This window comes from Diachasma alloeum, unplaced genomic scaffold (genome assembly GCF_001412515.2).
Source record: "Diachasma alloeum isolate Michigan unplaced genomic scaffold, Dall2.0 Dall_scaffold_00608, whole genome shotgun sequence".
NCBI lineage: Eukaryota > Metazoa > Arthropoda > Insecta > Hymenoptera > Braconidae > Diachasma > Diachasma alloeum.
Window position 1 is genome coordinate 407,375 of NW_021680740.1, and position 22,527 is coordinate 429,901.

Sequence of the window (22,527 nt, forward strand, 5' to 3'; positions counted from 1 at the left end):
TGTGATCAAGGGATTCAGATCGTGTGGGGTAATGAGGCAATGATATAACTCATTGTTTGTTCCGTCATTTTTTACAATCAGCTTCATTATTCCACATGTTGCAGTTTGATTGATTCAGGAATTTTCCATTTTTTATCTCGTTATCTCTGATTTATTCTTCTCATGATTTATTACCACTGGTTTCCTGGTTCAACAATTATTATGATATAGATGTAAGTTATTGTGATACTGATATACCGGAAGTGCAAGGGAGTTTTGGCAGGAAATATTTATAAAAATCCGATTGTATTGATGTTATGAAATTTATCTAGTTTTTTTTTTGGTACCAGTTTTTCAGGAATATCTTTTTTTTTGTTACATTTAATTGCTCGAAACTTTACAAGTTTATACGGCTGAATATTACAGAAAGAAGGAAAGAAATAATAATTTTATATAAATTTATATATTATAACGTAATCGAATGTTTGATTTATCGATCCTCTTCCCTCTTCTTTATGAATGTTTGAGTTTCTCGGGTTTGTGTTTGTATTTACCTGTGTTTATGGTGTATTTATGCCGTTTAATCTGGGCCGAATTGGACGTATTACTCATTGGACGAAATGATTTTTAGACCTAGTGATTTTTGGATGAAGTGATTTTGGACGAATTGTTTTTGGACAAAATGACCCCTATCCGAAATAAATATGAAATCTTAGTATAGAACGTTTCCTAGGAAATTCATGTGAATTTATGGAACAGAATCAGTGTAAAATGGTCGTATCTCCACTAATCTTCCAGATATTCATTAAAAAAGTGTTGAAAACAAAAGTGGTAATATTATTTTTTTTTCCGTGGAATTTTGGACCTCTATATGAGGTATTCCATGCCAAATGAGTCAACGGCTGATCCTCACCCTCTTGAAAATTGATGGCGATTTTTTCTATGATTGGGGGGCTTGAAAAACTATCTCTCAAATTTTTTTTTCAAATTGTTCGTTTTTTTTTTTACAATAACTCGAGTTCTACTCATCCGATTTCGATTTATTAGGGATAAAAATTTTCCATTTTTCACCACCTATAAGAATGTTTTTTGTCCAAATTTTTTCCAATCTCTAGACGCTCGAAATAACGAATTTTCGAAAAGGTACTCGAGCATAGGAATTAGAACACGAGCAAATCATTGTAATATAAAAATTCAACAGCTGATAAATTGGGACATATGATTCTCATCGGTCGTATTGCTTTTTTCAATGAGAATGATTATAAACAATCAACTGAAAAAAGGAATATCGAATCTGCCAGGAAAAAGGGCCTAATGCAAGGCCATCGAGTTTCCATAAAAAACAATCAACATCTTTATTCAAACGTCTTTACAAATCATCGAATCCTCGCAAGTTCGAAAATGAAAATAATAAACGATTAATACTTGAGTATATACAGACAATTATCAATCATGCAGAACAACAATGACAATCATTTGCTGTTATCCTTGGACTTGTCCTTGCCCCACTCGTCCGAGATGTACGTCAGGAGATCGTTGAGGCCCTCGAATTCAGTTCTGCTCTGGGGTGGATTGTTCTTGGGTATCCTGGGGAGGATCGATCCCATTTTCTCCCGGAACTCTCGGGCATTAGTCGCCCCAGATAATTTCCAGATTCCGTAGAATATCAAACTGCAACCGGTGACTGCGTAAACCGTTCCCCACCCCAGAGCCCTCATCGCGAGGGAGACCCCAGCCTCCGTGGAACCCTTGACCCCGACCACTCCCTCTTCAAAGTATTTGGGGTCTTTCTTTCGAACAGCTGCGACTGTCGTGCCAAATCCGATGATTGCGGAGATGCCAGTGACTGCTCCGAGGAACAAAACTCCTGGGGGACACCGCAATATCGGAATTTCAGGTCGGCTAAGTCGACTAAGGGTCACTCGGCCCTTACGATCATTTGACCCTTAGACCCGAATGTTATTGAGGGACGGTTTTCCTTCAAGACCATTTGACCCTCAACTAAAACAAGAGAAAACGTCAGGAGACACTTTTTTGGGAAGTTATTTCTTTAAGAAAGAGGTCGTGATATTCTGCTTTAATTGAGGGTCAAACGGCCCTAAGGGACGTTTGGAGGTGAAGGTTGAATGGTCTTGAGGGCTGAACAATACTTGAAAACGTGTAGGGTTGAAGGTCAAACGATGTCAAGAGTCGAACGGGTTTGAGCAGACAAGGTCATTTGACCCTCACGTCTTTAAGGGCCATTTGACTGTCAAGACAATTTGACCCTCAGCCCCTAATGTTACTGAGGGACGGTTTTCCTTCGAGACCCTCAACTAAAACAAGAGAAAACGTCGGGAGTCACTTTTTTGGGAATTTATTTCTTTAAGAAAGAGGTCGTGATATTCTGCTTTAATTGAGGGTCAAACGGCCCTAAGGGACGTTTGGAGGTGAAGGTTGAATGGTCTTGAGGGCTGAACAATACTTGAAAACGTGTAGGGTTGAAGGTCAAACGATGTCAAGAGTCGAACGGGTTTGAGCAGACAAGGTCATTTGACCCTCACGTCTTTAAGGGCCATTTGACTGTCAAGACAATTTGACCCTCAGCCCCTAATGTTACTGAGGGACGGTTTTCCTTCGAGACCCTCAACTAAAACAAGAGAAAACGTCAGGAGTCACTTTTTTGGGAATTTATTTCTTTAAGAAAGAGGTCGTGATATTCTGCTTTAATTGAGGGTCAAACGGCCCTAAGGGACGTTTGGAGGTGAAGGTTGAATGGTCTGGAGGGCTGAACAATACTTCAAAACGTGTAGGGTTGAAGGTCAAACGATGTCAAGAGTCGAAGGGGTTTGAGCAGAGTAATCAGACAAGGTCATTTGACCCTCACGTCTGTAAGGGCCATTTGACCCTCAGCCCCTAATGTTCTTGAGGGACGTTTGTCCCTCGAGACAATTTGACACTGAACTAAAAACATGAGGAAACATCAGGAGACATTTTTTGGGAATTTATTTCTTTAAGAAGAAAGATGTCTTGACCTTTTGCTTAGCTTGCGGGTCAAATGGCTTTGAGGGCCAAATAACCCTTGAGAACGTTTGAAGGTGAGGGTCAAATGACTCTTGAGGATGTTTGAAGGTGAGGGTCAAATGCTTTTGCAAATCAAACGGGTTAATGAAAAAAAAGGAGAAAGGATCATCTAACCCTTCCCACGCACCTTCAAGGGCCGTTTCACCCTCAACTCCCAACGTTCTTTAAGGGTCGCTTGAAAATCTCCAATATCTTTTGAACAAACGATACGATTTGGCTGAGTCATAGCTCATTTTCAAGCTCCAAAAAATACCTTCAAATCAAAATAAAATTTTCCAAATTTCACTCTGCCGATAATAAACTATTGCAAACTGAGTACAGCCCAGTTTTCTACTCTCCCCTCAATCCACCCAGCTTATTATCAACCCATTATCTCAGTAACGAGTGATTCCAGCAAAAAAGTCATGAAACATTTTTTGTAGAGAATTTAATTTTCTTCAAAAAACGTCCTTACAAAGATCTCTCTATCGCCCTTCAATCTCAAGATATCCACGAAAAACCAAACGAAGATCGTAAATCCCCCTTAATTTCCCCTAAATAAATCTTCACATCTTCCCAATTCCCACAAAAATTAGTTTAAAAAACAGAAAAAAAATCATGAACAATTCTATCCGTAAATTCTCCAAAAATCCCCAAAATTTAGGGAAATCATTCAATTATTCCTTCGTGACTTCTCGAAAAAGTGAGGTTATCCACGAAAAAATACTCCAGATCTGTCAGTACACATTCCCATCAATTCCCATAAATTAAACTCACCATAAAACTTATTGTCCTTGTCATCACTAGTGTGTTTGACGAGTGATAGGTCCCCCGGGCCATCATTCACTCGAGAAATGGCATCATTTCGAGGAACAACATTATCCCCCGACATGACTTCAATCTGTGAATTGTACCAACTGCTCAAGACGATTGGAAAACGGGTGGTATGACTGGATCAACACTTGATGTTTCGTCATGAGCGAGTTCACGAGACAGATATTTGGTGTTTGGGTTTAATCACCTGTCGCTGACAGATGAAGACAGACATCTAGGGGAACAACAATCAGACATGGAAGGTAGATTCATTTTCGTGTTTTTATTTCTGATTTTGGAATTGGATGATGAGATTTTTTGATGACAGAGGGCCAGCAGAACATCGAGGGGCTCATTCAGGAGCTCAGGGAGGTCGTCAAGCTCAAGGACACAGCCAGCGAGCAGCAGAATGGAGACATCGTGAGGATTCTGGACTCTTTGGTTGATGCCAGCAAGAATTCCATTGATAGTGAGTTGTCGGTTTTTTGGGGGAGGCTGGGGAAATGAAGGGATTCGAATTAATTTGGGGGCATTTTGAAGGAGAGGGAAAGGGCTTTGTAATAAAAGAAAATTTGGGGGACTTCACTCAGCCAATTTTGAGATATTTAGAATTGAAGATCGGATTTTTTGATGAAATTGTTTGGGAGTGAATCTGATTTGGGGGATTAGTTTTTTGAGAATATCTCGGTATTGATGGGAGATATCGAAGTTTTTGTTATAAACTTTTTTGTAGACAATTTCAAGAGCAAAAAAATGTTTTAGATGGAATTGTTGATATCTCGTTTAGATTAGGAGATATTATTAAGAAAGTCGTTCTCATGTTGAAGCAAAGTAAAAAGAAGATTCATTGTAGCTTCTTCAAGTTTCAAGAACTTCTGGGGAAATGAAGGGATTTGGATTAACTTGGGGGCATTTTGAAGGGGAGGGAGAGGGCTTTGAAAGGAAAGAAAATTTGGGGGATTGCACTCTGCCAATTTTGAGATATTTAGAATTGAAATCTGTTTTTTAAAAAAAATTCTTTGGAAGTGTATTTAATTTGGGGAATTAGTTTTTAGAGAATATCTCGGAATTTATGAGAGATACCGAAATTTTTGTCATAAACTTTTTTGTAGCTCTTGAAATTCTCTACAAAAAGGTTTAGACACAAATTTTGATATCATTTTTAAATTACAAGATATTCAGCAAAAACTGAAATTTTTTTTATTGCAAAAACTAAAGTCTGATCAAAATTTCATTTTATTTTCCTCATTTCCACAGATGATTTCGAGTTTGAGATCGACGAAATGTTCCTGAAGCTCCTCACCCACGAGTCCAAGACCATAGTAGCCAAGAGTGCAAAAGCAATAGCAGAAATTGCGAAGACTGAGAGTGGAAGACTCAAATGCACCAATGGAGATTTAGCCAGGACTCTGATGGATTTACTGAAAGGGGATGACGTCAATGTTCTCACGCAGACATCCAGGGCTCTCGGAAACATATGCTACGAGAATGGTAAAGTATCTCCAAGACATGTCCCCCAACTCCTCAATTGAATGCAAATGAAAAGTCAATTGCAATTAAATATTAAGAGATAAAAGACTCATCTTCCATCTTCAATATCTCGAGAATGGCAGAGTCAAATTTCTAAACTTTCTCTTTATTTTCAAGATATTTTTTCCAGCTTGAAAATGAGATTTGATTCGTCGAAATCGTGTCATTGGTTCACGAGATATCGAAGATTGAAAAAGTTTCCTTCTTTGAAGTCAGGATTTCGTCTCGAATTATTCGTTAATTATCAAGAGGTTCTCATGATGATGATTTTAATTAATAAAGATAATTATTTAGAACAAGGAAAGAAGCTGGTGCAGGAGAACGACGGTCTGAGGTACATCCTATCAGTTCTCCAACGTGGAGTGAGGCTCGAGGACGAGGAGAGGGCTGGATTGCTGAGGAATGTGGCTGCTGGCTTTCTCTTGAACTACCTGGACGACCAGGAGTCCATCCACAAGAAGGTTCTGGAGGATGAGCTAGTCCCAATAGTCTGTGATGTCCTGGAGGTCGATGGCAAGACAGGGGGAGAGGCTGCGATGCACGCCCTGTTGGCGTTGGAGATATTGAACGACTCGGGGGTTCAATTCTTGGACGAGAGACTGACGAAGGTGCTGGTGGAGATACTCGCTGGGGATTCCTCTTCGGAATTGTCGCAGATGTGCCTGGAATTGCTTCACGGACAGGCGGAGAGTGGTAACGGAGAGAAACCCTCTTGCTTTAGTTGAGGGTCAAATGACCCTTAATGAGGGCCAGGGCTGAGGGTCAAATGACCCTTGAAGACGTGATAAAGTCGAGGGTGAAATGACTCTGATGACTCTGCTGTAACCTGTTTAATACTTAAGACCATTTGACCCTCAATTTTAGGAGTATTAAGGGCTGTTTGACCCTCAAGGCCATCAGCTATTTGAACCTCACGGACGAGGGTCGACCATCAACTTTTTTTTTAATTATTCAGACCATCAACTTTACAGATCCTTAAGGGTCATTTGATTGTCAACTCTAGCAAAACGTCAAGACATCTTTCATATTCTTTTTGTTTTTTTTTAGTTGAGGGTAAATAGTCTTGAGGGTCAAACGAGCCTTAATAAAGGCCAGGGCTGAGGGTCAAATGACCCTTAAAGATGTGATAGAGTTGAGGGTCATCTGTTTGACCCTTAAGACCATTTGCCCCTCAATCTAAGAGTTCTTAAGGGCTGTTTGACCCTCGAGGCCATTTGACCATCAATTTCAAACTTCCTTAAGGGTCGTTTGACCCTCAACTAAAGAAACATATCAAGACATCTGTTGAATGGTTTTGAGGGTCAAATGACCCTTAGTGACATTTAAGGCTGAGGGTCAAACAACCCTTAAAGACGTTTGGACTTATGGGTTAAATCGTCTCAAGGGTTAAATGACCCTCGAAGGGGTGTAGAGTCAAGGGTCAAATGACCCTTTCTCATTATTCTCCTTTAACCCGTTCGACCCTGAACTCCAAACGTCTTCATTGGTCGTTTGACCCTCAGCTAAAGAAAAATGTCAAGACATTTCTCAAGTGGTTCTGAAAGTCAAAACGGCCCTTAAAGACGTTTGGAGTTGAGGGTCAATCGTCTTAAGGGTCAAACGGCCCTTGATGACGTTTCGAGTTGAAGGTAAAATTATCATAAAGTTCAAACGACCCTTAAAGACATTTGGAGTTGAAGGTCAATCGTCTCAAGGGTCAAACGACCCTTTCTCACCCCTCTCTTAACCCATTCGACCCTTAAGACCATTTGACCCAGAACTAAAAACGAAAAAAAAATTCCTCCCCTGTGCCAAATTTAACCAAAAAATCTCAAAATTCCAGAAAACGCCAAGATGCTACTAGCAAAGTCAGATGTCTGTCAACTTCTCCTGAACGTTCTCGAGAAACACGTCTCGAGATGCGTCGACGAGGAGACCCGCGGGGTCTTGAAGACCGCCTGCAACTTGATCGTCCTGATAATCACCGGAGACGAGAGTATGAATTATCTCTACGATAATAGCAAGGGCGATGTCTACAAGAAGCTAGTCTCATGGCTGGAGGACAATTGCGATGAGGACCTCCAGGTGGCTGCTGTCCTGGCCATGGGCAACTTCGCCAGGACTGACGCTCACTGCGAGCTAATGGTGGCCCAGGGTGTGCACAAACGACTGATGGAGCTGCTGAAGAAGAACAGCAGCAGTGATGGGGACATCAGGTTTCAACATGCTTTGCTCTCTGCGGTTAGAAATCTAGTCATTCCGAATAATAATAAACCAGTCATGCTGAGGGATGGACTCATTGATGTTGTCTATCCCATGCTGGAGATTCCTACGTTTCCTGTGGTGTTCAAATTGCTGGGGACGTTGAGGATAGTCATCGATGGACAAGGTATTTTTTTGGTTTTATCCCTTCCTGGGATTTTTTCATGAATTTTTTATTTTGTTGATTTTGTATTTTTATTGAGAATTGATGAGTTTAGGAGATGTTGACCTTACATGTCTTCAAGGGTCGTTTGACCCTCAGAACCGTACCTTGACCTTGTGGTTTCGGTTGAGGGTCAAATGCGTGTAAATCAAACGACCCTTAAAAATGTTCAGGGTTAAGGGTTGAATGGTTTGACCCTTAAGACCCTAGCAAGATTAAAGGTTAAATGGTTGGACCGTTAAGACCATTTGACCCTTAACCCACCCGTCCTCAAGGGCCGTTTGCCTCTTAAGACGAGTTGACCCTCAACTCCAAACATCCTCAAGTGCCGTTTGACCCTTACGGCCAGTTAACCCTCAGTCCCGAACGTCATTAAGGGGCGTTTGACCCTCAGGAACATTTAACCCTCAACTAAAAACAAACAAAAAATCTAAAAAGATGTCTTGACATTTTCCTTGAGTTTCCTTTCAAATTGGTTTGAGGGTCAACAATCCTTAAGGAAGTTTGGAGTTGAAGATAAAATGGACCCTTGTAAGATGCTTGTATGAGCAAGGGTCAAGGGCAAATAATCTTAAAGGTCAAATTGCCGAGAAAGGGGCAATCAACCCTTGAAGCCGTGAAAGGTTAAAACTCAAGGGTCAAATAATTTGACATTTAAAACGATTTGACCCTTAACCTATCACGACTTTAGGGGTTCTTGACCCTTACGACAATTTGACCCTCAACTGCATATACCCTTAAGGGTTCTTAGACAGTTACGACCAAAAATGTTTTGAAGGACGTTTGGAGTTGAGGGTCAAATAACCCTTAAGAATGATTAGGGTTTACTCCAAACGCCCTCAGGGGCCATTTGACCCTCAGCCCCGACCGCTTTCAAGGGTCGATTGACCCTCAACTAAAAACAAAACTAAAAGTAATTTATAGAAAAAATTCTTAAAAACCTTAAAAATTTTACACCTCCCAAATTTCTCCCAAACAATTCCAGCAAATTCATATCTATAATTCGCAGAGGAAGCTGCCACCCTCCTAGGGAAGAAAGAAGACCTGATAAAGAAAGCCATCGAGTGGTGCAGTACTGAGGACGCACCAGGAGTCCAGGGAGAAGCGAATCGCCTCATCGCTTGGCTAGTAACTAACAGCAGAAACAAGGACGTTGTTTCGTTGATAATAAAACATGGAGCCATCGAGTACCTCTCAAAGATGGTCATCGCCCCCCACGCCCTCATGCAGAACGAAGCCCTTTTGAGTCTGACCATCATGACTGCAATGGCCCTCGATGAATGCCAATCAGAATTAATTCAATTTGGAATCGAAGACATCATCATCAAATTTTTTAATGAAAGTGCTGCCCATTTGCAGCCACCAATAGTCGAAAATGCTATTACGTTCATGAATACTATGGCAAAGTCAGGTAAAATCGTCATTAATAATTGTCATTAATTTTTTCATGAATATAGGTTAACCTGGGTTAAACTCTGGCTAAATCATGAATAAACCCTGATTAAATCCCGGCTATACACTGATTAAACCTTGATTAAACCCGGACTGAAAACGAATTCGAGTCTTGAGAGGGTCCGAATGTAGATTTATTTGACAGAACGAAACAACACGCAAATTGTGATGACATTTCAATTGATGATCGTACTATGACCTGAAAAAATAGAAGAAGAGAATTGTGAAATAAGAATTTTAAAAAAGAGACCCCATTCGGAAGCAAATTGCTAAATTATTAGCAACAACAACTGCACTCATTTATAAAAAAAATGCAATTGTCCACTTGTTTCATTCATGATTCAATGAAAGAAATTTATGGAAGAATTTTTCAACTTCATTAATTGTGAAAAAAATGAATTGTTTTTTCAATTCATTAATATTGTATTTCAGATGCACTAAAGGACCACATGAAGAATTCAAAGTTGCCTGAAGCCCTAGAAGAATTTCTAAATTCAGAAATAAACATGCCAACTCAAAAAACCAAAGTGAAACTCCTACTCGACACTCTGAGTGTCTAAAATCATTGTTTTCACCCCACAATCGCACACTAAAAATCGAAGACTACTCGCTGCCACAAAACATGTCAATCCATTCCTACGAAGTATAAAAACTGATCTCAGTGAGGTAAATTATTACAGGGAAAATCGAGGAGACTATGTATGAAGCTAAATTGTGCCAATTCCAAATGCGAAATCAAAATCCAACTATTTTTATTACGAAGAGAAAAACAATTGTGGATTTAAGTTACTGTAAGTGAAATAAATACTGTATTTTATCGTTTATATATACAGCCTATTGTGGAGTGTATTTTATTTAAGAAATAAAGAATATTTTATTGATGTATAAAAAAGGTTTTTGTTTTCATTATTTTCTTCATGAACACATTCCCTGAGGGAAGAATGTTTTGTTGTATTTCGTGTGAAAATTGTTTCAAAAATATGGTATTTAATTATTCGTATTTACATTGGGATTTGTTTTGGGAACGAATGGGTTTAGAGGGCCTTGAGACTATTTGACCCGTAACCTAAATGTCCTTAAGAGTCATTTGACGTAAGGGTCAAACGACCCTTGAGAACAATTTCGGCTTGACGATCAAATTGTCTTGGGGGTCAAATGACCCTTGAAGATGCGTTGAGGGTCAAACGACCCTTTCTAATAACTCCTTTAACCCATTGGGCCCTTGCGGCCATTTGACCCTCAACCTAAACGTTCTTAAGGGCCATTTGCCGTAAGGAGTTCGTCGTAAGGGTCAAACGACCCTTAAGACCCTTAAGGACGTTTGGAGTTGAGGATCAAATTTTCTTAAGGGCAAAATGACCCTTGAAGACATGTTGAGGATCAAACGACCCTTTTTAGTAACTCCTTCAACCCATTGGACCCTTAAAACCATTCGCCCCTCGATTTCAATGTTCTTGAAGTTGCTTGACCCTCAAACCCTTGATGACGTCCGGGGCTGCGGGTCAAATGCTCGTAAGGGTCAAACAACCCAATTGACCCTCAAAACAATATCCCCCAAAATCTCCCCCAAACTCCCAACCCAACTCCCCCCTTCATATAATAACAAACTGTTCATAAAGCAGTTCCCTAATCCTATAATAATCCTCGCTGACAACCCCCTCGAAAACGACCTTCCCAGTCTCCTCCTTCCTCACCGCGATAGTGTCATTGCAGCACCAGAGAACCCCACCACTGACCTCAGACGGAATATTATGTTTAGTAAGAATTTGCTTAAAGTCCGAGAGCTTCAGTTCATTGATAAAAATGGACTGATGCCCCGGGACCTGGTTCATCCCCAGAGGTTCTAGCGTCAGTATCTTCTCGCCACTCTCCTCACTCTCATCGGCAACAGCATCCCTGCAGATCTGTTCCCTAGCCGTGATCATGGCGTCGACCCAGGCGACCTCGTATCCACCCCTGACCTTCTGGAAATTCAGTCCAGAGACAAGAGCATCAGTCAGCCTGATCTGATAGATGTGTGTCTCTGTTGTGGCATCAAGGGTCTCCCCCCTTCCGGGAATGAAGACCCTTGCACCCACATTCTGCGCATGCTGAGCCAGAATGTCGCAGTCCTGAGGGGATCCCCTCACCAGGACAACTCGACGTGGCCTCAACTGCGCCAGAATCTTCTGCAGGGACTCTCCGTCAGACCTTCCTTCAAAGTCAATGTAAGTTATCGAGGCATTAACGCTGATGGTCTTCGTCACCTGAACAAATTGAAATTCAAGAATTTTTAGGAGGTTTTTGGTGAGGGTCAAATGACCCTTTTTGATCCATCTGATAACTGTTTGACCCTTTGGCCCTTGACCGTAAACGTTCTTAAGTGTTGTTTGCCCGTAACTTCAAATGTTCTTAAGGGGCGTTTGACCCTTTTTTGGTTTTAATTGAGGGTCAAATATTCGTAAGGGTCAAATGAGACTTGAGGACGTGTAGGGTCAAGATTAAAATGACCCTCTCCGACCTTTTCTTTAACTCGTTAGACTCTCACGACAATTTGACCCTTAACTCAAGGGCCGTTTGACCTTCCAAACCATTTTATCCTTGACTGAAACAAAATGTCAGATCTTTCTTTGTAGAGGAAGAAATGGTCATTTTTCGTTTTTAATTGAGGGTCAAACGACCCTTGAGTACGTTTACAGTTGAGGATGACGTGTAGGGTTGACCCCTTGGACCCTTTTTGGTTTTAATTGAGGGTCAAATGTTCGTAAGGGTCAAATGGCCCTTGAGGTCAAGACATCTTTCTTTCTAAAGGGAGAAATTGCCATTTTGCACTAGTTTTTTTGTTTTTAATTGAGGGCAAATAATTCTGAGGGTCAAAAGACCCTTCATGACCTTCGGGATTAAGGAGAAAATGTTCGTAAGGGTCAAGCGACCCTTGGAGATGTGCAGATTTAAGGGTCAAATGACCCTTTCTGATAACGGCTGTAACCCACTCGACCCTTAATCTTTAACGTTCTTGATGATCACCCTGCAGATTCTTGGGGCCTTTAGGGTCCTAAGGGTCTCAGAGTACACCAAGGTTACAAGGGTCAAGAGGGTCAAAATGCCCTCATTTGATTATAAGTTTTTTTTACCGTTAATGGCTGAGGAAGTGGGAGTTTTTTGGAGGGGGTTCTTGATGATTGTTTGACCCTCACCTCCAAACATCCTTAAGACTCATTTGACCCCCAACTCCATTTGACCCTCAACTAAAGCAATGTCATAAAAATATTAAAACTGTTGGTCTTTCTCACCTGAACACATTTTGTCGGAATGTCCGCTGATATCTCAGGCTGAAGTGTCGTTTCAACAGGCTTAACATCTACATTCATCTTGCTGTCCTCAGCCTCTGGTACTGTATCAGCTATCTTGTAGTCCTCAGGGTTGATTATCTCCCCGTACTCATCTATTTTTATCTTCTCCTCGTGGAAGGGAAACATCGGATACTGCTTCTTGTTCTGCTTGAAGAAACCTGGCTTTATCTCCTGCTTCACCAGGAGATCGTGCCTCCCCATCTCTATCTCGTCTTCAGACTCCGAACTGACGTCCGCTATCTCCATGTGCTCTTGCTTCATCTGCTCTTGTTTCACTTTTAGAAGCTTCTGGTGCTCCTCCAGCTCGGCACCTTCTAAACGTACTCGCTTCTTTATTTCCATGTTTATGGTTCGATTGCCGCCGTTCTCCATTAAGTCGCGGGCTAGGGTACCTGAAGAAGGGAATTAATTACGATTTGTTTTTTTTTTTTTGTAGAAACTGGACTCGAAAAAGATATGATTTCAAAGGTGTTAAAATAATAATTATCGTGAAAGTTGATTCAAGTTGTCAAAAAATTTGATTGAAGACTTGAAAGTCTCAAAATTGAGGCTCAAATGAAATTCAATTAAGTTGTGAAATTTTCATCTTATGTCCACTGAAAACTGATCAAAACTGTTCATGAAATTTCAATTTTTTTTCAAAGTGTGAGGATTGAAAGAAAATTTAAGTCTCAAGTTCAAAAGGCAAGACTTGAAAGTTTCAGCTCAAGGCACTTTAGAGCCTAAACTTAAGAATTTTCAAAATGTCAAGTTGAAACCATCAAGTTCCAATTTAGGATTTGAAAGTGGCAACTTAAGACTTCCAAGTCTTAACTTATGACTTTTTAAAGTCCAACTTGAAAATTTTTAAGCAAAGTACAACTTGAAACTTTTTAAAGTCTCACCTTAAGAATTTTCAAAGTTTCAAGTTGAAATCGTCAAAAGCCTTGACTTAGGACTTTTCAGAACGCAAATTGAGACTTTTTGAAGTCTCAACTTAGAATTTATTCAACCCTCAACTTAGGACTTGTTAAAGTTTCATGTGAAAATAATCAAAAGCCTTAATTTAGGACTTAAAAGTCTCAACTTAAGACTTTCAAATTTTAACTTAGGATTTTTCAAAGTTTTAGCTTGAGAATTTGAAGTTTTAAGTTTAGATTTTAAATTTTTAAAATTCTTTTCAAGTATCAACTTAAGGCTTTTAAAGTCTCAAAACTTTAAAAAGTCCCAACTTGAGACTGTAAAAAGTCTTAAGTTGAGATATTAAATTTTTAAAACTCTGTTAAAGTCTCAACTTGAGACTTTTTGAAGTCTCAACTTAAGACTTTGAAAAATCTATTTGAGATTTTCAAAACTCAAAAATTGGGACATACCAAATTCTTGATATAAAACGTTTGAAAATCTGAAATTAATACATTTAAGAATCACAATTTGACATTTAAGTCTCAACTTGAGACTTTACAGTCTCAATTAAAAACCTTCATATCATAAGACTCAAAATAAAGCCAGATTTTTACATGCAATGCATAATAATAAAATCCCCAAACAACATGGTTAATCCAATCCTTACCTGGTGAAGTTCTACTGGTGATGATAATACTATTCTGCGGATTGGTGCACCACTGCAAAAACAATTCCCTCGAGAAGCCGCACTCCATGTCCGGAGTACTGGCTAAAACAACTTTAGGACTGGGCACCTGATTGAGCTCGGCCATGCTATGGCACAACTGAAGATGCTTGAAATGAAAGGGATTGTTTCTGGCTCCCTCGAAGCTCTTCATCAGTTTATCACTCATCCACTCGATCTGGGACTTGGCAAACTCCACAACATTGTAACTGACATTATTGAGAAGTGCCAGGGAGTAAGCAAGGAGTCCGGACTCCTTGTTTCTCCAGAGTTGATCCAACATGTGAGCGAGCTCCAGGACTCTTCCAGCTGTGTCCACACCGACGAGAACATTTCCCCCAGCTCTGAGGGTCTGCAGAATATTCGTCATTAGTTTTTCGTCTCGAGTACGTCTTCTCGCTTGTTGATAGGACGCGTTGAAGGCGTCAGTGATCAATAGCGAGGGCCTCTGGAGCCGCTCAAGCTCGCAGCCATTCAGATGTCTCTCCTTTTTGTGGTTGAAGTCAACTGCGTAGATGATGTCCTCCTCGCCGTCCTTCACGATCTTCCAGATGGTACCTCCTATCATGTGACCCGCTGGGAGAGGTGTCAATGTCACACCGTAACCCTTCCCCTTTATCGAGACATTTTTTTTTTTAATAATACCCGAGAAAACTGCATCTTATTTCAAGATTTCAAAGTGGTTAAAATCGGATTTTCAAAAGTCTTGATTGTTTTTGTTGAGAAAAGTCTTAATTTGAAGCTGAAAGTCTCAACTTGAAAGTTTTGAGTCTTAATCTGAGGCGTTTATCGGCTCATATTGAGACTTCGAATGCCTTATATCAAGACTTTCGAAAGTCAGCTTAAAGCTGTTCTTCAAGTTGAGATCTGAAAGGCGCAATTTGAGACTTTGGAAAGGCTGAACTTTAAAGTCTTTACTTTTGACTTTTAAAAGTCTCAATTTAAGATATTTAAGACACTTTTTAAAATCCGAACTTGAACGTCTTGATTGTTTTTATTGTTCAGTAGGACTTTCAAGTCTTGATTGTTTTTATTGAGAAAAGTTTTAATTTGAAGCCGAAAGTCTCAACTTGAAAGTTTTGAAAGTCTTAATTTGAGGCGATCATCGGCTCAAATTGAGACTTTGAATGCCTTATATCAAGACTTTCGAAAGTCAGCTTAAAGCTGTTCTTCAAGTTGAGATCTGAAAGGCGCAATTTGAGACTTTGGAAAGGCTGAACTTGAGGACTTTAAAGTCTTTACTTTTGACTTTTAAAAGTCTCAATTTAAGATATTTAAGACACTTTTTAAAATCCGAACTTGAACGTCTTGATTGTTTTTATTGTTCAGTAAGACTTTCAAGTCTTGATTGTTTTTATTGAGAAAAGTCTTAATTTGAAGCCGAAAGTCTCAACTTGAAAGTTTTGAAAGTCTTAATTTGAGGCGATCATCGGCTCAAATTGAGACTTTGAATGCCTTATATCAAGACTTTCGAAAGTCAGCTTAAAGCTGTTCTTCAAGTTGAGATCTGAAAGGCGCAATTTGAGACTTTGGAAAGGCTGAACTTGAGGACTTTAAAGTCTTTACTTTTGACTTTTAAAAGTCTCAATTTAAGATATTTAAGACACTTTTTAAAATCCGAACTTGAACGTCTTGATTGTTTTTATTGTTCAGTAAGACTTTCAAGTCTTGATTGTTTTTATTGAGAAAAGTCTTAATTTGAAGCCGAAAGTCTCAACTTGAAAGTTTTGAAAGTCTTAATTTGAGGCGATCATCGGCTCAAATTGAGACTTTGAATGCCTTATGTTAAGACTTTAGAAAGTCAACTTGAAGCTGTTCTTCAAGTTGAGATCTGAAAGGCGCAATTTGAGACTTTGGAAAGGCTGAACTTGAGGACTTTAAAGTCTTTACTTTTGACTTTTAAAAGTCTCAATTTAAGATATTTAAGACACTTTTTAAAATCCGAACTTGAACGTCTTGATTGTTTTTATTGTTCAGTAAGACTTTCAAGTCTTGATTGTTTTTATTGAGAAAAGTCTTAATTTGAAGCCGAAAGTCTCAACTTGAAAGTTTTGAAAGTCTTAATTTGAGGCGATCATCGGCTCAAATTGAGACTTTGAATGCCTTATGTTAAGACTTGAAAGTCAGCTTGAAGCTGTTCTTCAAGTTGAGATCTGAAAGGCTTAATTTGAGACTTTGGAAAGGCTGAACTTGAGGACTTTAAAGTCTTTACTTTTGACTTTTAAAAGTCTCAATTTAAGATATTTAAGACACTTTTTAAAATCCGAACTTGAACGTCTTGATTGTTTTTATTGTTCAGTAAGACTTTCAAGTCTTGATTGTTTTTATTGAGACAAGTCTTAATTTGAAGCTGAAAGTCTCAACTTGAAAGTTTTGAAAGTCTTAACTTGAGGCGATTATCGATAGATTCAACGTGGGACAAAGTCCCATTTTAAGACTTTGAAGTCTCAAGTTGAAACAATCAAAAGTCTCAACTTAAGATTTTTTAGTCTCAACTGGAGACTTTTCACAGTCTGAGCTTAAAACTTTATAAAGTCCTTAACCTTAACTTTAACCATCAAGTCAAGACTTGAGACTTTTGCAAAGTCTCAAGTATTTGTTTCGAATAGCTTGCAGGTGAATGAAAGTGCCTAACAATATCGAGGTCATGGATAGCCTGATACGACAGTGGAAAAAATTCGGCGTAAAAAAATCCCTATACCTTCATCGAGACACTCTGATTGTATTTAAGCTGATCGATCTTGTCGAAGGCTGCGTCAACGTCGTCCAGAGTGAACAGGTCAAAGTCCTCCATGTTATTTCGGGACTGGAACATGTCGTACATGAACATCTGGCCCATTTTGTAGACGGGAATTGTCGCGTAGATCGGGCAGTTGAGGCCGCATTTACCTACGAGGTAGGGGAGGGCCCCCAGGTGTAGAGGGTCCGGATAGGACAGTAGGACAGCGTCAATCTGGTGAACATGACGTTTCAGCTCTTTTATGAAGTCCTGATTGAATTTCTCGTCCCAACCGCAGTCCAGGAGGATTCGGAGCTCATCCACTTGGAGGATGTAGCAGGGGGGAGACTCGTCCATCGCACCGGATATTGCGTGCAGCTTTATTATTGATGTCATCATGGTGAGGGGAGGGGGAATTGTTGCTCTGAAAATTCGGCATTGGGGGTGTTCCGGAGAGTTTATGAGGTTTTTCATTTCCGCGGATGATAATAGTGGAGTAGATAGTTGGATTTTGGATGAGTTTAAGTCGCAGTAATTTATTTCATTTTATTTTTGGGGATTTTCAGTATTTCAGCATCGGTAGAGGCTATTTTTAGTTTTTTTTTTTGCTTGCGAATGTCGACTCATGTCCCAGTTGAGTTTTTCATGAATATTTCCGAATCTAAGAGAGATAGCGAAATTTTCGTAATTACATTTGTTGTAGCTCTCAATCGGCTCTACAAAAAAGTTTTCAACAACAATTTTGCTATGTTCCTTAGATTCCGAGATATTCATTGAAAACTGGCCTACTGTAAAAAGTGACTTGTACCGCTTTACCATTTCGTTACTGAAATGTAGTCTTAAAAGTCGGAGTATAAGATTTTTAGATGGTCTATATGTATGTGGTCTGTTTTCGTAATTTTTTCCATAATTAGACGGAGAAAAAAATTTATTTTTGCCAAATATTCATTTACTTGAGAGAAACATTAATTTTTTGAAAAGCGTTTTTCTCCAATCGAGTCATTCTCAGGCGAGCCTGATTAGGTTTCAATTATGATAATCATGTTGAACATTATCTTGGATAAAATTTTCCAATGATTATTCATTTTTCCTGAATTTCTAATTTTCTACAGGGAAGAATTTCAATTAAGTATTTACAACAATTAAGTAGCATGTATAAAAATTAGTAAGTATTTACGACAATTAAGTAAACTGCTAATTTATTAGCAAAATAGCAATTGTCAACTTGTTTTCTTTCACTGTCCGGGTGTTTTCGCAGAGTGAAAAATTAATTTTCATTCAATAATTACCTGCAATACTCTAACGATAACCTCGAAAGCGAATGACGACCGGTGAACTTGTGGAATCGTTTCTATTTTTTATCCCGTCATGTTGTATTTTCCAGGACGATTCTAGGGTTTTCAATGCCTTCCGATAATGCGTAATTACCTGCGGTAATTATTATTATGATGTGATTATCGTGTGTTTTCGAGCACTTTGTTTTCAAAACAATCGAGGTGACGATTTTTCGAGCGTGAGACTAAAATGATAAAGGAGGGAACCAAAGAGGATAGACTCAAGTAGAGGCTCAGATCTCGGGGTTCAGGCGACGCCAAGACATAAATAGTATAACCCCAACGGAGGGATGGCGCCACGGACGAATCTGAAGTGTCTGGGCGACTCGGCAGTAATAGCAGTCCCGCTGACACAGGGATAGTTTCGGAGAGGAATTTATGCCCTCCTCGTCCGCAACATGTTCTTAATGTTTTTCAGGTGATTCATTCGCTGGCTAATTAATATTAAGGAATGAAACACAGACGGTGTGATGGAGAATTAAATTCCCCATCAACCGATCCCCGTTTCATTCCTTAATCTCTGTAACAAAAAAATACAAACTGCGACAAAAGTCATGGGGCAGTGAGAAATAGTATATTTCGTAACAAGTGTAAAAAAGTGTTTGATATAATCCCACGAGCTAAAAAACATTTTTTCACGAGTTACGAACAATATTTTTCATCACAATGTGGCGGAAATTGGACTTTTAGGCACGCGGAGCGTGCCGAAAAGTTCACTTTTCGTCACAGCGTGATGAAAAATAATTTTCTTCTCGGCGCCCAGTGACATTTCACGATTCGCCCGCGAATTAAAAATTTGTCTCTCTCCTCCTAATTGAAATTAAGGGATGAAAAAAAGGCTGTGGGAGGGAGAACTAAATTACCCATCAATTAACCCTCTTTCATTCCTTAATCTCGGTAAAAAATGGAAGAAACTGTGATGAAAATCACAGCGCAGTAAGAAAAATAATTGTTTTGCGGCGCACAGTGACTCCCGGTAATTAAAAATTCACCTCTCCCCTCCTAATTTAGATTAAGGGATGAAAAAAAGGCAGTTCGACGGAGAATTAAATTCCACATCAACTGACCCTCTTTCATCCCTTAATCTCTGTAACAAAAAAATAAAAACTACCATGAAAGTCGTGGGCCAGTGAGAACGCCACAGACAAGACCAACCCGATCCCGACTATATTGCCCCGACCTGAGGTGTTTCCTCAGAAATCGAATGGAATAGGTTTTAAGGCTCTATCTCTCATAGTTTCCGAGATAATCGCGAAAAACGAAATCGCAAAAAAAAATTAATTCAATTTATCTTCTAGAGGGGGTGGGTAGTGGAAAAACGTAATTCGGAGCCGTCCATTTTCTATAGGGACCCCAAATTTCCTCAGGAATCGAATCGAACAGGTTTTAAGGCTCTATCTCTCATAGTTTCCGAGATAATCGCGAAAAACGAAATCGCAAAAAAAAATTAATTCAATTTATCTTCTAGAGGGGGTGGGTAGTGGAAAAACGTAATTCGGAGCCGTCCATTTTCTATAGGGACCCCAAATTTCCTCAGGAATCGAATCGAACAGGTTTTAAGGCTCTATCTCTCATAGTTTCCGAGATAATCGCGAAAAACGAAATCGCAAAAAAAAATTAATTCAATTTATCTTCTAGAGGGGGTGGGTAGTGGAAAAACGTAATTCGGAGCCGTCCATTTTCTATAGGGACCCCAAATTTCCTCAGGAATCGAATCGAACAGGTTTTAAGGCTCTATCTCTCATAGTTTCCGAGATAATCGCGAAAAACGAAATCGCAAAAAAAAATTAATTCAATTTATCTTCTAGAGGGGGTGGGTAGTGGAAAAACGTAATTCGGAGCCGTCCATTTTCTATAGGGACCCCAAATTTCCTCAGGAATCGAATCGAACAGGTTTTAAGGCTCTATCTCTCATAGTTTCCGAGATAATCGCGAAAAACGAAATCGCAAAAAAAAATTAATTCAATTTATCTTCTAGAGGGGGTGGGTAGTGGAAAAACGTAATTCGGAGCCGTCCATTTTCTATAGGGACCCCAAATTTCCTCAGGAATCGAATCGAACAGGTTTTAAGGCTCTATCTCTCATAGTTTCCGAGATAATCGCGAAAAACGAAATCGCAAAAAAAAATTAATTCAATTTATCTTCTAGAGGGGGTGGGTAGTGGAAAAACGTAATTCGGAGCCGTCCATTTTCTATAGGGACCCCAAATTTCCTCAGGAATCGAATCGAACAGGTTTTAAGGCTCTATCTCTCATAGTTTCCGAGATAATCGCGAAAAACGAAATCGCAAAAAAAAATTAATTCAATTTATCTTCTAGAGGGGGTGGGTAGTGGAAAAACGTAATTCGGAGCCGTCCATTTTCTATAGGGACCCCAAATTTCCTCAGGAATCGAATCGAACAGGTTTTAAGGCTCTATCTCTCATAGTTTCCGAGATAATCGCGAAAAACGAAATCGCAAAAAAAAATTAATTCAATTTATCTTCTAGAGGGGGTGGGTAGTGGAAAAACGTAATTCGGAGCCGTCCATTTTCTATAGGGACCCCAAATTTCCTCAGGAATCGAATCGAACAGGTTTTAAGGCTCTATCTCTCATAGTTTCCGAGATAATCGCGAAAAACGAAATCGCAAAAAAAAATTAATTCAATTTATCTTCTAGAGGGGGTGGGTAGTGGAAAAACGTAATTCGGAGCCGTCCATTTTCTATAGGGACCCCAAATTTCCTCAGGAATCGAATCGAACAGGTTTTAAGGCTCTATCTCTCATAGTTTCCGAGATAATCGCGAAAAACGAAATCGCAAAAAAAAATTAATTCAATTTATCTTCTAGAGGGGGTGGGTAGTGGAAAAACGTAATTCGGAGCCGTCCATTTTCTATAGGGACCCCAAATTTCCTCAGGAATCGAATCGAACAGGTTTTAAGGCTCTATCTCTCATAGTTTCCGAGATAATCGCGAAAAACGAAATCGCAAAAAAAAATTAATTCAATTTATCTTCTAGAGGGGGTGGGTAGTGGAAAAACGTAATTCGGAGCCGTCCATTTTCTATAGGGACCCCAAATTTCCTCAGGAATCGAATCGAACAGGTTTTAAGGCTCTATCTCTCATAGTTTCCGAGATAATCGCGAAAAACGAAATCGCAAAAAAAAATTAATTCAATTTATCTTCTAGAGGGGGTGGGTAGTGGAAAAACGTAATTCGGAGCCGTCCATTTTCTATAGGGACCCCAAATTTCCTCAGGAATCGAATCGAACAGGTTTTAAGGCTCTATCTCTCATAGTTTCCGAGATAATCGCGAAAAACGAAATCGCAAAAAAAAATTAATTCAATTTATCTTCTAGAGGGGGTGGGTAGTGGAAAAACGTAATTCGGAGCCGTCCATTTTCTATAGGGACCCCAAATTTCCTCAGGAATCGAATCGAACAGGTTTTAAGGCTCTATCTCTCATAGTTTCCGAGATAATCGCGAAAAACGAAATCGCAAAAAAAAATTAATTCAATTTATCTTCTAGAGGGGGTGGGTAGTGGAAAAACGTAATTCGGAGCCGTCCATTTTCTATAGGGACCCCAAATTTCCTCAGGAATCGAATCGAACAGGTTTTAAGGCTCTATCTCTCATAGTTTCCGAGATAATCGCGAAAAACGAAATCGCAAAAAAAAATTAATTCAATTTATCTTCTAGAGGGGGTGGGTAGTGGAAAAACGTAATTCGGAGCCGTCCATTTTCTATAGGGACCCCAAATTTCCTCAGGAATCGAATCGAACAGGTTTTAAGGCTCTATCTCTCATAGTTTCCGAGATAATCGCGAAAAACGAAATCGCAAAAAAAAATTAATTCAATTTATCTTCTAGAGGGGGTGGGTAGTGGAAAAACGTAATTCGGAGCCGTCCATTTTCTATAGGGACCCCAAATTTCCTCAGGAATCGAATCGAACAGGTTTTAAGGCTCTATCTCTCATAGTTTCCGAGATAATCGCGAAAAACGAAATCGCAAAAAAAAATTAATTCAATTTATCTTCTAGAGGGGGTGGGTAGTGGAAAAACGTAATTCGGAGCCGTCCATTTTCTATAGGGACCCCAAATTTCCTCAGGAATCGAATCGAACAGGTTTTAAGGCTCTATCTCTCATAGTTTCCGAGATAATCGCGAAAAACGAAATCGCAAAAAAAAATTAATTCAATTTATCTTCTAGAGGGTGTGGGTAGTGGAAAAACGTAATTCTGAGCCGTTCGTTTTTCTATAGGGACCCCAAATTTGGTTTTAAGGCTCTATCTCTCATAGTTTCCGAGATAATCGCGAAAAACGAAATCGCAAAAAAAA

At 39.5% G+C, this 22,527-nt stretch overlaps 3 protein-coding genes across 4 annotated transcripts; 1 reads left to right on the top strand and 2 right to left on the bottom strand.

Annotated features, from left to right (window-relative positions):
* Positions 1–1,338: 1,338 nt before the first annotated feature.
* Positions 1,339–4,071, bottom strand: LOC107043653 (transmembrane protein 242). Its single transcript, XM_015265232.2, has 2 exons — positions 3,799–4,071; positions 1,339–1,846 (listed from the first exon to the last, which is right to left on the bottom strand). Exons 1-2 carry the CDS (start codon positions 3,911–3,913, stop codon positions 1,452–1,454), a joined length of 510 nt encoding a protein of 169 aa, XP_015120718.1. The 5' UTR covers positions 3,914–4,071; the 3' UTR covers positions 1,339–1,451.
* Positions 4,006–10,106, top strand: LOC107043652 (rap1 GTPase-GDP dissociation stimulator 1-B). Of its 2 annotated transcripts, XM_015265230.2 has the most exons (7): positions 4,006–4,097; positions 4,163–4,303; positions 5,092–5,325; positions 5,659–6,057; positions 7,187–7,732; positions 8,778–9,179; positions 9,653–10,106. In XM_015265230.2, exons 1-7 carry the CDS (start codon positions 4,091–4,093, stop codon positions 9,778–9,780), a joined length of 1,857 nt encoding a protein of 618 aa, XP_015120716.1. In that variant the 5' UTR covers positions 4,006–4,090; the 3' UTR covers positions 9,781–10,106. The 2 variants fall into 2 exon arrangements, with proteins under 2 accessions (XP_015120716.1, XP_015120717.1); XM_015265231.2 differs by lacking the exon at positions 4,006–4,097 and having other exon boundaries at positions 4,156–4,303.
* Positions 10,013–18,405, bottom strand: LOC107043651 (probable cleavage and polyadenylation specificity factor subunit 2). The gene is made up of 5 exons (XM_015265229.1): positions 18,167–18,405; positions 16,860–17,301; positions 14,102–14,771; positions 12,493–12,944; positions 10,013–11,466 (listed from the first exon to the last, which is right to left on the bottom strand). Exons 2-5 carry the CDS (start codon positions 17,274–17,276, stop codon positions 10,813–10,815), a joined length of 2,193 nt encoding a protein of 730 aa, XP_015120715.1. The 5' UTR covers positions 17,277–17,301; positions 18,167–18,405; the 3' UTR covers positions 10,013–10,812.
* Positions 18,406–22,527: the final 4,122 nt, after the last annotated feature.

What these genes read in the sequence shown, in the direction of transcription:
- LOC107043653 (XM_015265232.2), bottom strand. Translation starts at nt 3,913, where the DNA reads ATGTCGGGGGATAATGTTGTTCCTCGAAATGATGCCATTTCTCGAGTG. An exon ending in CAAGGACAATAAGTTTTATG is followed by an intron (nt 1,847 to 3,798) that starts GTGAGTTTAATT and finishes GGTGTCCCCCAG; the next exon opens with GAGTTTTGTTCCTCGGAGCA.
- LOC107043652 (XM_015265230.2), top strand. An exon ending in CAGCAAGAATTCCATTGATA is followed by an intron (nt 4,304 to 5,091) that starts GTGAGTTGTCGG and finishes TCATTTCCACAG; the next exon opens with ATGATTTCGAGTTTGAGATC. An exon ending in TCACGGACAGGCGGAGAGTG is followed by an intron (nt 6,058 to 7,186) that starts GTAACGGAGAGA and finishes TCAAAATTCCAG; the next exon opens with AAAACGCCAAGATGCTACTA.
- LOC107043651 (XM_015265229.1), bottom strand. Translation starts at nt 17,276, where the DNA reads ATGATGACATCAATAATAAAGCTGCACGCAATATCCGGTGCGATGGAC. An exon ending in ATCAGAGTGTCTCGATGAAG is followed by an intron (nt 14,772 to 16,859) that starts GTATAGGGATTT and finishes GTCTCGATAAAG; the next exon opens with GGGAAGGGTTACGGTGTGAC. An exon ending in TTCCGACAAAATGTGTTCAG is followed by an intron (nt 11,467 to 12,492) that starts GTGAGAAAGACC and finishes CAATTTGTTCAG; the next exon opens with GTGACGAAGACCATCAGCGT.